Below are 13,990 nucleotides of genomic sequence, written 5' to 3'. Positions count from 1 at the left end.
CAGAGAAATAGTCAGCCAAAGACGTAGACGTCGCTTAGCAACTGAGTACGCTGGGGTTGACAAGTTACCAGGCTACTTGCGGAATGATACGAAAGACGGCCAATTATACTTAGCAACAGTGAATTATCAAATATAATTCCCCATTGGAAGTTCTGAAGGGCCCATGCAAGTGAATGGAGCATTCGAATGGAGACAAGTGGCTACACCCCTGAATCTGAATGACCGGACGTCCCCTCCTGCTGTGGGATGGACTTTCCATCACAATAGTCAGTGTGTGATGTGATGAATCAAACAGACACTTACACTTCTTTAGAGCTGGTTTCAGCCTACACACTCCACCGTACTCCACACTGGGGGGGAAACAAAGTGAGAGCAGCATGTTGAAACATTCACCCTCATCATCTGCTGTCTCATCACTTTCTACACAACATGAGTTACAGGTGCATTTTCAGACCACTTCATCTAGCAGCGGCTTGAATCCTTGCTTTGTCCCTGAGTGGTGAGCTGTCCTCTCCATACCTGAGAGTGTCCAGTCTCCAGCGTGGATCCTCCAGTCCAGCAGAGAGCAACGCAGCTCCTGAGACTCCTGGGTGATTGTAGCTTAGGTCCAGCGCTCTCAGATGGGAAGGGTTGGAGCTCAGAGCTGAGGCCAGAGAAGCACAGCCTTCCTGTGTGACCAGACAGCCAGACAAGCTACACACACACACACACACACACACACACACACACACACACACACACACACACACACACACACACACACACACACACACACACACAATTACTTTTCTGGAGTTAAATCTGTTCAATGTCCTCTGATGTTGAACTTGTGGTGTAACTGTTTGACGGAGTAAAACTGACCTGAGAGTTTCCAGTGTACAGTGTGGACTCCCCAGTCCAGCAGAGAGCAGCTTCACTCCTGAATCCTGCAGATCATTGGTACTCAGGTCCAGCTCTCTCAGACTAGAGGAGTTGGAGCTGAGAACTGAGGCCAGAGCTTCACAGCATCTCTCTGACAGATGACAGCCATTCAGCCTTCACACAAAATAAACACTCATGTTAGGAACTGTGATTAATGTTTTAGGAAAATTGAAATTTTACACACATGAACAAAATATAATTAATGTTAATAAACTGGATCTTTAAATATTAAGAGTTAGATTTCACATAGTTCCCTTAAAAATAGATTTAAAAAGAGGCTGTAATTAAATCTTAATAAATGACTTTAAAGTCCACCTTACTGTCTGATTACGTGATAAGCAGAATAGAAGTGTTCCAACACAAACCTCATACTGTCATTAACAAACTCAGAATGTGTTACAAAACATCCCTCATCCTCTCAAAAAAAACCTGTATTTCACCCCGCTCTAAACTATCACCGTCCCGTATACGGGGGTCGGTGGCGGGGCACTATTACTATATTTTGAGTTCACGTTTATGTTTCTAAATGAAATGTTGCAGGCATTTGGATCAATTACAATATCCACCTAAACAACAAGGTGTAACATTTCCAATGATACCAAAGTCATGGAGGTGGTCATCACAGGTACTAAGTTATATGCTCAGTTATATAGCTGTCCTCTAATGTGGAACTTGTGATGAAAGTGTTTGACCTCTAAGTAAAAATGACCTGAGAGTTTCCAGTGTACAGTGTGGACTCCCCAGTCCAGGAGAGAGCAGCTTCACTCCTGAATCCTGCAGATCATTCAAGCTCAGGTCCAGCTCTCTCAGACTAGAGGAGTTGGAGCTGAGAACTGAGGAAATAACGTCACAGCATCTCTCTGACAGATGACAGCCATTCAGCCTTCACACAAAATCAACAGAACATGTTAGAAACAAAAGTTCCATTAATCACCGCAAGCGGTGATTAACGGGATCCGAGCGAAAGTCAAGAACACACTAATGGAAGATATATAATTATGACAAATAATTATGAAGGAAAGATGTTGATGAAGATGTTCCACATAATGCAAAACTGTGCCACAGCTTTCAGGTGAGGTACACAGCAATGGCCGAATGTCATGTTCAGCATGCTATAAACGGGATTCGAACTCTCAACCTAAGGATCAACTGTACATGGCATTATCCCATTGAGCCACTGTAACCTGAACTGCAGTCTCATTCACATGGTCAAAATGTCTATTGATAAGCATACACCATCCAGAAACTTCCAAGCACACATTTCTCAAGTGAATTAAGGGCTTTCTTGAAAGCATATACCTGAAAAATCTTTTAAATTCTGGGGAAATTAAACCTTTGTAGTCAAGAACACTAACGGAAAAAATATAAATATGGCAGAGTGAATGATGAAGGAAAAATGGCATACTGTGTCTTGGCAGTCCGATTATTGGAAACGAATGAGTCGGAATGTTGATGAATTTCAGGTGCTGTTCAATGTTGTGTTTCTTAAATGAGTGGCAATGACAGAATGTCATGTTCAGCTTGTTCATAATGCTCTAATCATGATTCAAACTGTCAACCTAAGGATCACCAGTACACTGCATTATCCCACCAAAGATGCATCTGATTTTAGAGATTAATATAATGAAAGAATTTTGAGTCCAGGTCAATCTCGTAAGGAGAAATGAGGCTAGTTCATAATTTTTTTAAATAGCGCCGCCTTTGGGCGCAGTACCACAATTTGGGTTTATTAGTAGTGGAGGGTATTGATATCCACCTAATAATATTTGTATGTTTTTTTATACAATAGAAAAATGGTTTACCTGCTCCAACTTTATTGGCCAATATTTCTCAAATGGAACTAAGTAAAACAAATTCTGTTCGATGATTTTTGTTAGGCTTGGCCTAAAGATTTTATGTGGCGATTTTGGTGAATTTTTGATTATTTTCCTAGCCTGTGGATCTTTTTATCATGTTTAGCTTTAATATGAAATTGTGGGAAAAGTATAGCTTACATTTTATAAATGCGTCTGATTCTAGAGATTAATATTCTAAAATAATTTTGAGTCCAGGTCAATCTGGTGAGGAGCCTAATTCATGATTTTTTAGAATCGCGCCATCTTTGGGGGCACTACCAAAAATGTGGGTTTATGGGTAGAGGGGGGTAGAGGGGGTTAATGAAGCAAGCATAATCATTTTCTCCTTATAAGCCGTTTTCACACATGTCCTCCGTATTTTCGCCGCATTTGTATATATCAGGGGATTCGACCCTGAGGGTGATTCACACTTGCTTTAAATGCGGACATCAATGTCGTTTAGACATCAGTAGAATCAACAGAGGTTTAGGGGGGTGGGATTGCAAGAGGCGAGATATGACGTAGGGTCTAAGTTTGCAAGAGGCCGGATCGGTGCGGCCGCTGTCACTCTAGTTTGTTTTGGTTTGACCACAGACGGCATTGAGGCAGAACGGGCAGAACTCATCGCAATCATTTTAAAGGTTGCTGCTACGATGCATCATATTCATTCCACATATAAAAAGCGCTGGGAAAAAATGCAGTGGATTTTTGTGTTTAGCTGAGAAAACAGGGAGTGGAAGGACGGGACCCTATAATGTTCAGCTAACTATTGTCAATAATAATAATAAAAACTATATTTTCTATATACGCTTGCAGCTGTGATCATTTATAGTATGATGTGTACTTTTAGGGTTATGATAAGACCTGTCTTTTAGCGTTCAGCACGAATTACTCTGAAAAGCAGGGACAACAATTAAATATTTTTTAACCATTCAGCAAACAAAAGGTGTTGCAAAATGATAAATTCTTCACTCTTAAAGTAAGTGAAAAAATTTCCCGGAACCTTTCTAGGGAGAGGGTTTTAAAAATGAATACTGAACAAAGTATTCTAAATTTCAATTACATTTTAAAAGATTTTTCCATTGACCATGCAAAATGTTGCTGTTAAGGCTTTCAGGGGTCTTTAGTGTCCAGGGGTCCCTATCACTGTCCCGTGATATGATTTAACTCAGATACTAGTCAATACATTAGATGCTTAAATGTGACTAAGATGCTTAAAAATGACTAGTTAGTCTAATATGTTGGATATTGAAAAAAATGTGTGCAGTGTTTTTGAAATGGTTTTGTATATTAATATTACTTTTCGCGTGTACAGTACATGTTGGAAGTACAACTACATAGAGTTTTTAAATAATATTTAAACTTGTATATTTTAGTGCAATGTATATTGTGTTGTGTGTATTGTAGTATATGTTATTAGTGAACCTACAGAGATGTTATATATTATACAACTTTTATATTCTCGTATGTATATTGTGTTGCAGGTATTGTAATACATGTTATTGGTGAACCTACAGAGATGTTTTGGAGGCTTTGACCACTGGCAGCAGCCTCAGAAGACCTTCCTCTGAAGCAGCGTATTTCTTCAGGTCAAACACAACCAGCTCCTCTTCTGATGACAGTAAGATGAAGACCAGAGCAGACCACTGACCAGGGGAGAGAGATTCTGTTGAGAGACTTCCTGATGTAAGGGACTGTTGGATCTCCTCCACTAGAGAACAATCGTTCATCTCATTCAGACAGTGGAACAGATTGATGCTTCTCTCTGGAGGGAGATCTCCATTTATTTTCTCCTTGATGTAACAGACTGTTCTCTGATTGGTCTTTCTTCCTGTCAGCCAAAGCAGATCTTGTTTAAACGGAGTTGTCAGTGATCTACTTCCTGTCTTTCCCAGCAGACCTCGTAGGAGTTTCTGATTGGTCTCCAGAGAGAGGCCCAGGAGGAAGCGGAGGAACAAGTCCAGGTGTCCGTTCTCACACTGTAAGGCCTTGTCCACAGCACTCTGGTAGAGGAAGAGTTCATCTTTGCCGTAGGTAGCTGGTACTTCTGAGAATAGATTGACACCAGTGTTGATGAAGGACTGAAGGACATTAAGTGCAGCTAGAAACTCCTGGATGCTGAGATGGACAAAGCAGAACACCTTGTCCTGGTACAGCCCACACTCCTCTTTAAAGATCTGAGTGAACACTCCTGAGTACACTGAGGCTGCTCTGATATCGATGCCACACTCTGCCAGGTCTGCCTCGTAGAAGATCAGGTTGCCTTTCTCCAGCTGGTTAAAAGCCAGTTTTCCAAGAGAAACAATGATCTCCCTGCTCTCTGAACTCCAGTCTAGATCTGTTTTAGCTCTCCCATGGTACTTCATGTCTCCCTGTATGGACTGAACCCTCAGGAAGTGGATGTACATCTGGGTCACAGTCTTGGGCATCTCTTTTCCTCTATGGGATGGTTGGAAAAAGTCCTCCAGAACTGTTGCAGTGATCCAACAGAAGACTGGGATGTGACACATGATGTGGAGGCTTCGTGATTTTATGACGTGGGAGATGATTATGCTGGCCAGTGTCTCATCTCTGAATTTCTTCCGAAAGTACTCCTCCTTCTGTGAGTCGTTGAAGCCTCTCACCTCTGTCACCATGTCAACACACTCAGCAGGGATCTGATTGGCTGCCGCAGGGCGTGTGGTTATCCAGATGCGTGCGGAGGGAAGCAGGTCGCCCCTGATGAGGTTTGTCAGAAGCACGTCCACCGAGGTGGACTCGGTGACATCAGTCAAGGTCTGGTTGTTCTTGAAGTCCAGAGGCAGTCGGCACTCGTCCAGACCATCCAAGATGAAGACAACTTGGAACCGGTCGTATCTGCAGATAGCTGCTTCTTTGGTTTCAATAAAGAAGTGATTAAGAAGTTCCACCAAGCTAAACTCTTTCCCTCTCAGTAAATTCAGCTCTCTGAAAGTCAAGAGAAATGTGAAGTGTATGTCGTGGTTGGCTTTACCTTCAGCCCAGTCCAGAGTGAACTTGTGTGTTAAGACGGTTTTACCAATGCCGGCCACCCCCGTTGTCATTATTGTTCTGATCGGTTGATCTTGTTCAGGTAAGGGTTTAAAGATGTCTTCACATTTGATCGGTGTTTCCACCTTGACTGGTTTCCTGGAAGCTGTTTCAATCAGTCTGACCTCATGTTCCTGGTTGACCTCTCCACTGCCTCTCGCTGTGATGAAGAGCTCTGTGTAGAAGTCATTCAGACCTGTTGGCTGTCCAGCTTTGGCGATTCCCTCAAACTCATTCCTGAACTTCTCCCTCAGATGAGACTTGATTTTATGTTGGCACCCAACAGCAACAGCTCCTAAATGACAAAACGACAGAAGACATAATTTAGTGCATTGTGATATAATTGGACACATTTAAATACTTCCTGTAAAATGGTAAACTTCATGACATTTAGTGGAATCGTTACTTGTGGTTGAAGAAGTTGGTCGTGACAAGGACTTCATGTTACTGATTCAGAATGTTAATATCTGGATTGAACCATTTAACGTGATACAATGACATTAACAATACCTATCTGGTTCCATCCATCTTACCTGATAAACCCACAATAATTCCTCTATATATGAAAAAAAACATTAAACCTCAGAGTCTATTTCTACCAAATAGCAGTTTCAAAATAACAGTATATTCAGTTTTAAAATAAAAGTTTCCACTCTGTTTTGCTGTTTGAGTCTCTTACCACCCCACAGTGTGTCGGCCAGTTCCTCCTGGTTCATCTCCATCAGGCAGAGCGTTGTGATGCCTACCACTCCCTCTATGGCACGCCTCCTCTGCTCCTCCTTCTTCCCATCCACCTCCTCCTTCTCCTCCCTCTGGCTCTCTGAGCATTGTGGGTAATCGGGGTAGAGAACCCTCCAGAGCTTCTTCAGCTCTTTCTCTAGAAAAGCGTGTGCATTCTCCTCAGCCCTCTGGAACAGAACAAACATCAAGGAGAACTTTACTCTGAAATAACTGAGGACATCAGAAGCATCTGTCCTAGATTCACGTCCCGCTGGTCTAAAGAGGGAAGCCTGGAGACTATTAGCACCACAAGAGATGCTTTTTAATGTTCCTTTAGAGCTAAAGTCAATTATCCTGTTGGATATTTACACACCTTGATCAGCTCTGTTTGATGCTGCTGTACAGATTGAGCACTGGTAACCTTTGATCTCTCCTGAAGTTTTCTGTGGAGAAAACACACACACACACACACACACACACACACACACACACACACACACACACACACACACACACACACACACAGGATATATTTATCCTGACTCGTAAAAATCACGATCAGTAGATGTAGATAACAACCAACTGTTTTCATCGTCTGTTTGAAACTCCTACCTCTTCTTTCTGGAGGGGCGTCCATCTTTAAATTCAGGAGGTCTATCCACAGAGTGGTCACTCTTCAAAGAGACACAGCTGCATCCAGGGGAGTCTGCTCTCTCCTGCTGGAGTCTTCTAGAAAATAAAGAACCAGGAGGATTTAAGGAGGTTTGATAGAAGCTGTATTTTTGATAGAAGCTGTATCTCTTCTCAATAGATTGATATCCATCTTTAAATGTGACAGGTGGATCCATAGAGTGGTCACTCTTCATGGAGACACAGGTGGGTCCAGGAGATACTGCTCTCTCCTGCCGCTTTGGGCTTCAACACAACACACACACAACTTTTAATCAGAGTATCAGACTTCAATTTTTATGCTGACAAGATAATTCTTCTTAAAAGGCAGTTTCTAGGTGATCATCTTCATCTTGGCTAATTATATTACTTAGTTAAGATATTATAACTTGTTACTGAGATGTTATTCTTGCCTCTGAATAACCTAATGATTGAAACTAGAATAACAGAATTGCTGCTTGATCAACACTGACTAGAAAACTGCTTTGTCAAAGTCAGAACATCTGATTTCAAGCCCCTTATCCTTTCTATCTGTTATATGAAGAACAGACAATGACCACATGGAGTTCACTGCTTCATCGCTTCATTGACCAGAGCCTAGCAGTCATCTAGACAAAACAAGTACAGAACAAACACTTTTCATATCCGGGAAACCTCAAGCCTTAATGCTCATTTCAGATGTTTTGGTTTGGTGTTCACATTGTTTTGAATGTGGCCAATATGATGAATGACGATCTTGAGTTAGGTCAAAGTGAGGTCGCATTGTGAGAGATCCCACCTGAGTTGGATTCAGGACCTCATAAAGAAATTAAAGAAAGCGGTATAAATCAGAAATGATCAGACTGACGCTCAAGGCACAGAGCGGGGGGCGTCACACAGACCAGATTGTGATTTGTGCTGTTCACACTGTTCTGAAAAAAAATTGGATCGGAGCCTTTTCCCCCTCTAACATCTCCGGCCTTCGCCTCCCCCTTCTTCACCGCTGAAGAAGCCCCCCTCCATGTCTCTGACCGGTCACCCTCTAAATCCTCACCTTTTCCCAAAAGACTGATTTCCATCTTTGAATTTAGCAGCTGGATCCATAGACCGGTCACACAACCTAGGGGGGCGCTGGGAACGTGATTTTCTTTTGTCATTTTTTGGGGGGGATTTTAAACTTTCATGGTTTTCAAAAGAAAATTGTGAAAAAATGGGCTACCTGAAATAAATAGCCTATTTTCATTTATTGGTTTCCATCCCCTCTACCGTCTCAGATACTTTTTACTGTCTATGGGCAGTGTAACAGTGGTCATACAGCGCGGTTCGGTCTTGCACACGCCCGGACTCCCGTTACATCAGCTATCGTCATGATCTCTATCGCTGATAAACATAAACCAAGATCGCGGGTTAACAGTTCAATAACCAACACAATACAATCAAACATGGGGCGATAGCAAAAAAAAAAAAAAAATTTTGTTTCATAGCCCGTTTTCCTCCTTCCTCTTGCTGTTGTTAGGTTCCAGCTGCTCTGAGCGTAGTCTCCAGGAAAAGACCATTGCATTTGAAATACAAAATATATAGGCCTTATTAGGCCTCTGTGCGCGATCTGTTTTCGCGGTGCCCGTGTTTCCCGGGCCGCGGTGCCCGTGGTTCCAGGGCTGTGGTGCCTGCGTTACCTGGGCCGCCGTCACGGTGAATGAATGTTCAATCTAACCATTTCTTCCTCAACTCTTCTTTCTTGGCCAATAGATCTGTCTTTCTCTCAGTCTCTCTCTCTCTCTCTCTCTCTCTCTCTCTCTCTCTCTCTCTCTCTCTCTCTCTCATTCATATTTTTTTATATATTTTTTTCACTAAAACCGACTCAGAGGGCATTCATTGCTATTAGTGACCACCGCAAAATCAATGAAAAACGATGCATTGACACCTTTAAGCAATATAACACGAGTGTTTGCTCGTGTTATATTGGGGGGCGTTTGCTCAAAAAAGGTTGAGGACCACTGCTCTAGAGGGCATATATTTGGCTCCATAGGCTATCAAATTGTTTATTTTTATCTTTTTCCTCTAACATTGATCTTTCAAAAAATCTTTCAAATACTCACCTCTTCTCAATAGAATGATTTCCATCTTTAAAGTTATGAGGTTGTTCCATAGAGTTGTCACTCTTCAAGGAGACACAGCTGGGTCCAGGGGAGTCTTCTCTCCCATGTTGCTCTGGGCTTCAACACAACACACACACAGCTGTTTCTCAGACTAATGATGGAGTCATGATGTATCACTGCTGAGCTCTTAGAGGGACACCAGTCACAGACAGTGAGATCCTCTTCTTACCTCTTAGCTTTGCTCTGGCGCCGGCGGCCAAGTTCCCCAGACAGGATGGTTTTAGAGGTAGGACCCCCCTCCTCTCCCTCCTCATCCATAGCAGACTGGAGACCTGGACACAAACATAACTACATATTCTTTCTAGTCAGTGATTGTTTATTCTCTGCTTTTATACCAGCTTTTATACCAGCTTTATATTGTCTCTGTTTAATTTGGTCGAGAGGCAGGGTGTTCTTTCCTGGACAGAGATTCCTAGACCCTCTCATTCTCAATGAGGGGGGAGATTTGGAGATGACGTTTCTAAGAACAGCTGGGTCCAGGGAAGTCTTGTATTTGCAGTTCATTTATTTATCAATATTCTATTCTAATATTCACCTGCTGCTCTGGGCTTCAACACAATTTACACACAGCTTTTACTCACACTGCAATTGTTATGCTGACAAGATAATTCTTCTTATAAAGCAGTTTCTAGGTGAGCATCTTAAACTTGTTTGAATCTTTTTTTACTAAATTATCTTATCTAATTATATTAGCTAAGATATTAAAACTTGCTACTAAGGTAATGCTTGGAACTAGAATTACAGTATTATAATGCTGCTTGATCAACACTGACAAGTACTAAACTGCTTTGTCAAAGTCATAACGTCTTATTTCAAGCATGTTATCATTTTAACTCGGTACCAGGGAGTAGGCCAACATCAGAACAACAACAACAACAACAACAAGTGGACTTTCGGAGAAGTCCCCCCCCCCACTCCCCCCCCCTCACCATCCAGAACGACACAGTGTCCACTGTCGATTCCTTTAGGTTCCTAGGTACAACCATTTCACAGGACCTAAAATGGTGTCCCCACATTTACTCTGTCCAGAAAAAGGCCCAGCAGAGGTTATACTTCCTGCGACAACTAAGGAAGTTTAATCTGCCTAAAGAGCTGCTGACCACCTTCTACTCAGCCATCATCCAGTCTGTCATCTGCACCTCGATCACTGTCTGGTTTGGGTCAGCCACCAAACGGGACAGGGCCAGACTGCAACGGACAATACGGGCTGCGGAGAAGATCATTGCAGCTGACCTTCCCACCATTGAGGACCTGTACCAGTCCAGGGTCAGGAAAAGGGCAAAAAGAATCGCCCTAGATCCCTCACATCCTGGTCACAAAATGTTCAACCTCCTTCCCTCGGGCAGGCGATACAGGGCACTGTTTGCCAAAACCAGCCGACACAAAGTCAGCTTCTTTCCCCAAGCGGTCTCTCTGTTGAACGCTCAGAATTAGCCCCCACCCTCTATTTTATTATATTATTATAATTATTATTATTTATTGTATTGTATTGTTATTCTGTATACTTAACCGTTTATTTATATTTATTTATTTATTTTTTTGTACTGTTTTCTGTTGTGTTTTTCTCTTTTTTAGATAATAACAATAGGTTAAATGTTGTGAGTTGTGTAGGTTAAGTGTTGTACATAGAGAGCTAAGGGACCGAAGTCAAATTCCTCGTTTGTTCGCAAACCTGGCCAATAAAGCTGAATCTGAATCTGAATCTGAACAACAACAACAACAAAAAATTGCTATTTCAGAATTTAATCAATATCACAGTTTAATCTAAGAACTATTTAATAACTATTCATCATTCAACACAGGATGTCTCTTAGGGATTCAAACATGTCTGATCAAGATCAAGTTAACCGTGCGGATATCATACTGTTCCCCATCTGCTGGTTCAACCACTTTGAAGGCATGTCCATATATGGACTTCCTCAGGTCGTATGACATCAGACGAAAAAGTAATAGAAGTATTTTGACCTCAACCGCTTGACTCCAAGCTGGAAGGTTTTGGTTTGATCCCCAATGTCTACACTCCAACCTATAGCATACTATAGAGCAAGAATCTTCTAAATAATTCAGTAGTGATTTTAAATAATTGCAATGCATCGTTATATTTACTTTAACATTTTGAACGTGTTTATACAGAAAACGAACCGTTAACCTATCGATTAGATCGCCCCTGCCCCGTCCCCCTCGCCTTTTGAACATGGACTGTCTGACTGCCTCTGACCACTACGCACTTTATTAATTTACTTCAACAATGCACTTTATATGATCATACTTCCTTCTATTTATGGACTATGGACTGTCTGATTCCGCAGAACTCTATGCACTTCAATAATGGACTTGCTGTGTCTTATGTATTTTTTATTCAAGCACTGTTGTCCTTACTTGTGCAATGACAATACAGTTGAATCTAATATTGAATCTAATCTAAACATTCAAAGTTATAATATTTATGATATATCAGAGTTAAGTACAGTACCTTAGTGTTCTTCCTGCTGTGATAAAGTGCACATCACGAAAAACCCTCCAGCTAAGTAACAAGGAAATTATGTTGTGAACTATCCAGTTTCTCCAGTTCCGTCTTGCGTGTTATAAGCTGCTGTTCCATGTCCTCTCAGTGACGAAGAATAATCGCTTGAAAAGCAAAGAGGCACTTGATAGTTCAACCAGCCTGTAGAGACGTCACTGATGTAGCTACTAATGAGGACACCGAGGTCATGTCCACGGTATTTCCTCATTTTTTCCTTAAGTTTCGTTTCTGTGTTAATGGCGCATATAGGCGTAACCACGCATTCTTTGGGGGGGTCGTGTCCCCCCCAATGTTGAGAAAATACTAACCTGTCCCCCCCAATATACAGCAGGATAAAATGTAAAATATATGTTCTCTTTTTATGAACCCTGTCAATGGATCGGTCTCTTGTTATGTCTTATTTATTTTCAGTGGCGTTTCTACATTAGGGGCAGGTGGGGCAGTGCCCCACCAGACCCACGAGATGGCGCTGTTGAGCAGAAGGCGCAATCCATTCCTACTTCGTGGCAAACTATATATATTTTTTTATATACAAAGTAGCGTACACATTTGTGTGAATAAACTTGACTCACAAGCATTATAGCCTTGTTTTGGAGTAATTTGATTCGTGTGTTCTACTGCCTGTGTGCTTGCTTGAATGAACGTTGTCTATATTTACGTTTCCTGTTTCCGGAGGGGCAAAGACCCACGCTGCCCCACCGTTACCATAGAAACACCAATGAGCGCGAACCACACCGGCCAAAGTTAACATTGAGGCTAGGGGCAATTTCAAATTTGCCCCTAGACGTTAACTGCGTAATCTACGTATTCTACGTAATGTAGAATTACGTAGAATACGGGTGGGGGCCTGCACGCGAGTGAGACCGTGTTGGGGGTTGCCGGGGTAACCGGGGTTTGTTTTGGTCCGGTTTTCAGCTGTTGGTGACAATGTTGACAATGTTGTTACAACGTTACGGGTTTCAGTGACCTGGTTTTTGGTTCATTAAAACTACCTTCAACTACTAATGACTCGACATGATTATGTCACCGGCGAGGTCGTTACACTATATTATAGTGCGTACCATGTTGGCGCTCTGAGATTCTTTGGAACGTTTGCGTTTAAAATATAATGCAATATTATTATTATTATTATTATTATTATTATTATAGGCAACATCTCTGTGTCGTACTGAGCGCTAAAGCATGTGAAATGTATTTAAATAGGATGTCTGCTCCCTGCTGGCACTCAAAATGCAGCCCATAGTATACCTGACTGGTCTATATAGGCCTACTGTTATAATAATCAGCTACCTCTATTTTTCTGACGTAATATGACGTCATATAAATTTGCCCCACCAGAAATTTCAGGCTAAAATCGCCACTGTTTATTTTCAATTTATTTCCGTTTGTTAAGTGTGTGAATCCCCCTCCACTTGTGCGATTTAGTTTGAAACCACCTCGCGACTTTCTGCGTTGTCATGGTTACCCCACACTCTTTCTTCAGTGAGAGCCAAGAAAGTAAAGTTGAGTAATGGAGGATTTGAGGTTACCTAAAAAGCAGAAGAAACTGGACCAACAGCCAAGTGTAACAGGGTGTGTTATATCCTTTAAATTATAATTACACAATTGCCTTTGTTTTTCTGTATTACCTGAAGTTTAGCTTTCCATGCCGCCTTAAAGGTTGGGTATGCGATTTGCGAAACGCCAGCAGATTTTGAAAATACACAACTCAAATGGTCCTACCCCCTCTCCTTCAACGCTGACTCTGACTCCACCCATTAAGGTACGGCCACACCAAACGCGTCACCTGCGTACCACGCGTATAAAATCGGCAATTTTTCCATAGGGAAGCATTGGTGTACGCGCGTATGAGGTGCGTACAGCGTATCATGCGTACCAAGCAACATTTTACTCGCTGTAGGGGCGTATGAGGCGCGTACATATACGCGCGTGTATATACGCGCGCACATATACGCGCGTACATATACGCGCGTACATGTACGCGAGGAGTTCAAAAAATTGAACTTTTTATGCTCATACGCGCCGCAATAGCCAATCAGCGTTGAGCTTGACCCGACGTCACTGGCAGAGAGTAGTGAGCTTGGACAGAAGCATACGGCCGACATCTTTCTTTATTCTGTGTGGAAATAGTAACA

At 42.0% G+C, this 13,990-nt stretch overlaps 1 protein-coding gene across 6 annotated transcripts in view; it reads right to left on the bottom strand.

Moving 5' to 3' along the window:
* The window catches only part of LOC132462987 (NACHT, LRR and PYD domains-containing protein 12-like), a 123,534-nt gene extending 111,566 nt beyond the window's left edge, over nucleotides 1–11,968 (bottom strand). For 4 of the 6 annotated variants that reach the window (XM_060058821.1, XM_060058826.1, XM_060058836.1 and 1 more), the window contains exons 1-9: nucleotides 11,805–11,968; nucleotides 9,501–9,603; nucleotides 9,272–9,388; nucleotides 7,137–7,253; nucleotides 6,898–6,967; nucleotides 6,484–6,712; nucleotides 4,272–6,099; nucleotides 1,631–1,804; nucleotides 862–1,035 (exon numbers count right to left, since the gene is read on the bottom strand). In XM_060058821.1, the coding sequence (XP_059914804.1) occupies nucleotides 862–1,035; nucleotides 1,631–1,804; nucleotides 4,272–6,099; nucleotides 6,484–6,712; nucleotides 6,898–6,967; nucleotides 7,137–7,253; nucleotides 9,272–9,388; nucleotides 9,501–9,589 (2,798 nt within the window). In that variant the 5' untranslated portion in view covers nucleotides 9,590–9,603; nucleotides 11,805–11,968. The remainder of the gene's footprint in view (nucleotides 1–861; nucleotides 1,036–1,630; nucleotides 1,805–4,271; nucleotides 6,100–6,483; nucleotides 6,713–6,897; nucleotides 6,968–7,136; nucleotides 7,254–9,271; nucleotides 9,389–9,500; nucleotides 9,604–11,804) is intronic. The other 2 variants (XM_060058853.1, XM_060058862.1) reach the window with 1 other exon arrangement.
* Nucleotides 11,969–13,990: the final 2,022 nt, after the last annotated feature.

The sequence above is a fragment of the Gadus macrocephalus genome, chromosome 1 (genome assembly GCF_031168955.1).
Source record: "Gadus macrocephalus chromosome 1, ASM3116895v1".
In the NCBI taxonomy this organism is placed as follows: domain Eukaryota; kingdom Metazoa; phylum Chordata; class Actinopteri; order Gadiformes; family Gadidae; genus Gadus; species Gadus macrocephalus.
Note: the sequence above shows the minus strand (reverse complement) of the source record. Positions and strands in the feature narration are given on the sequence as shown.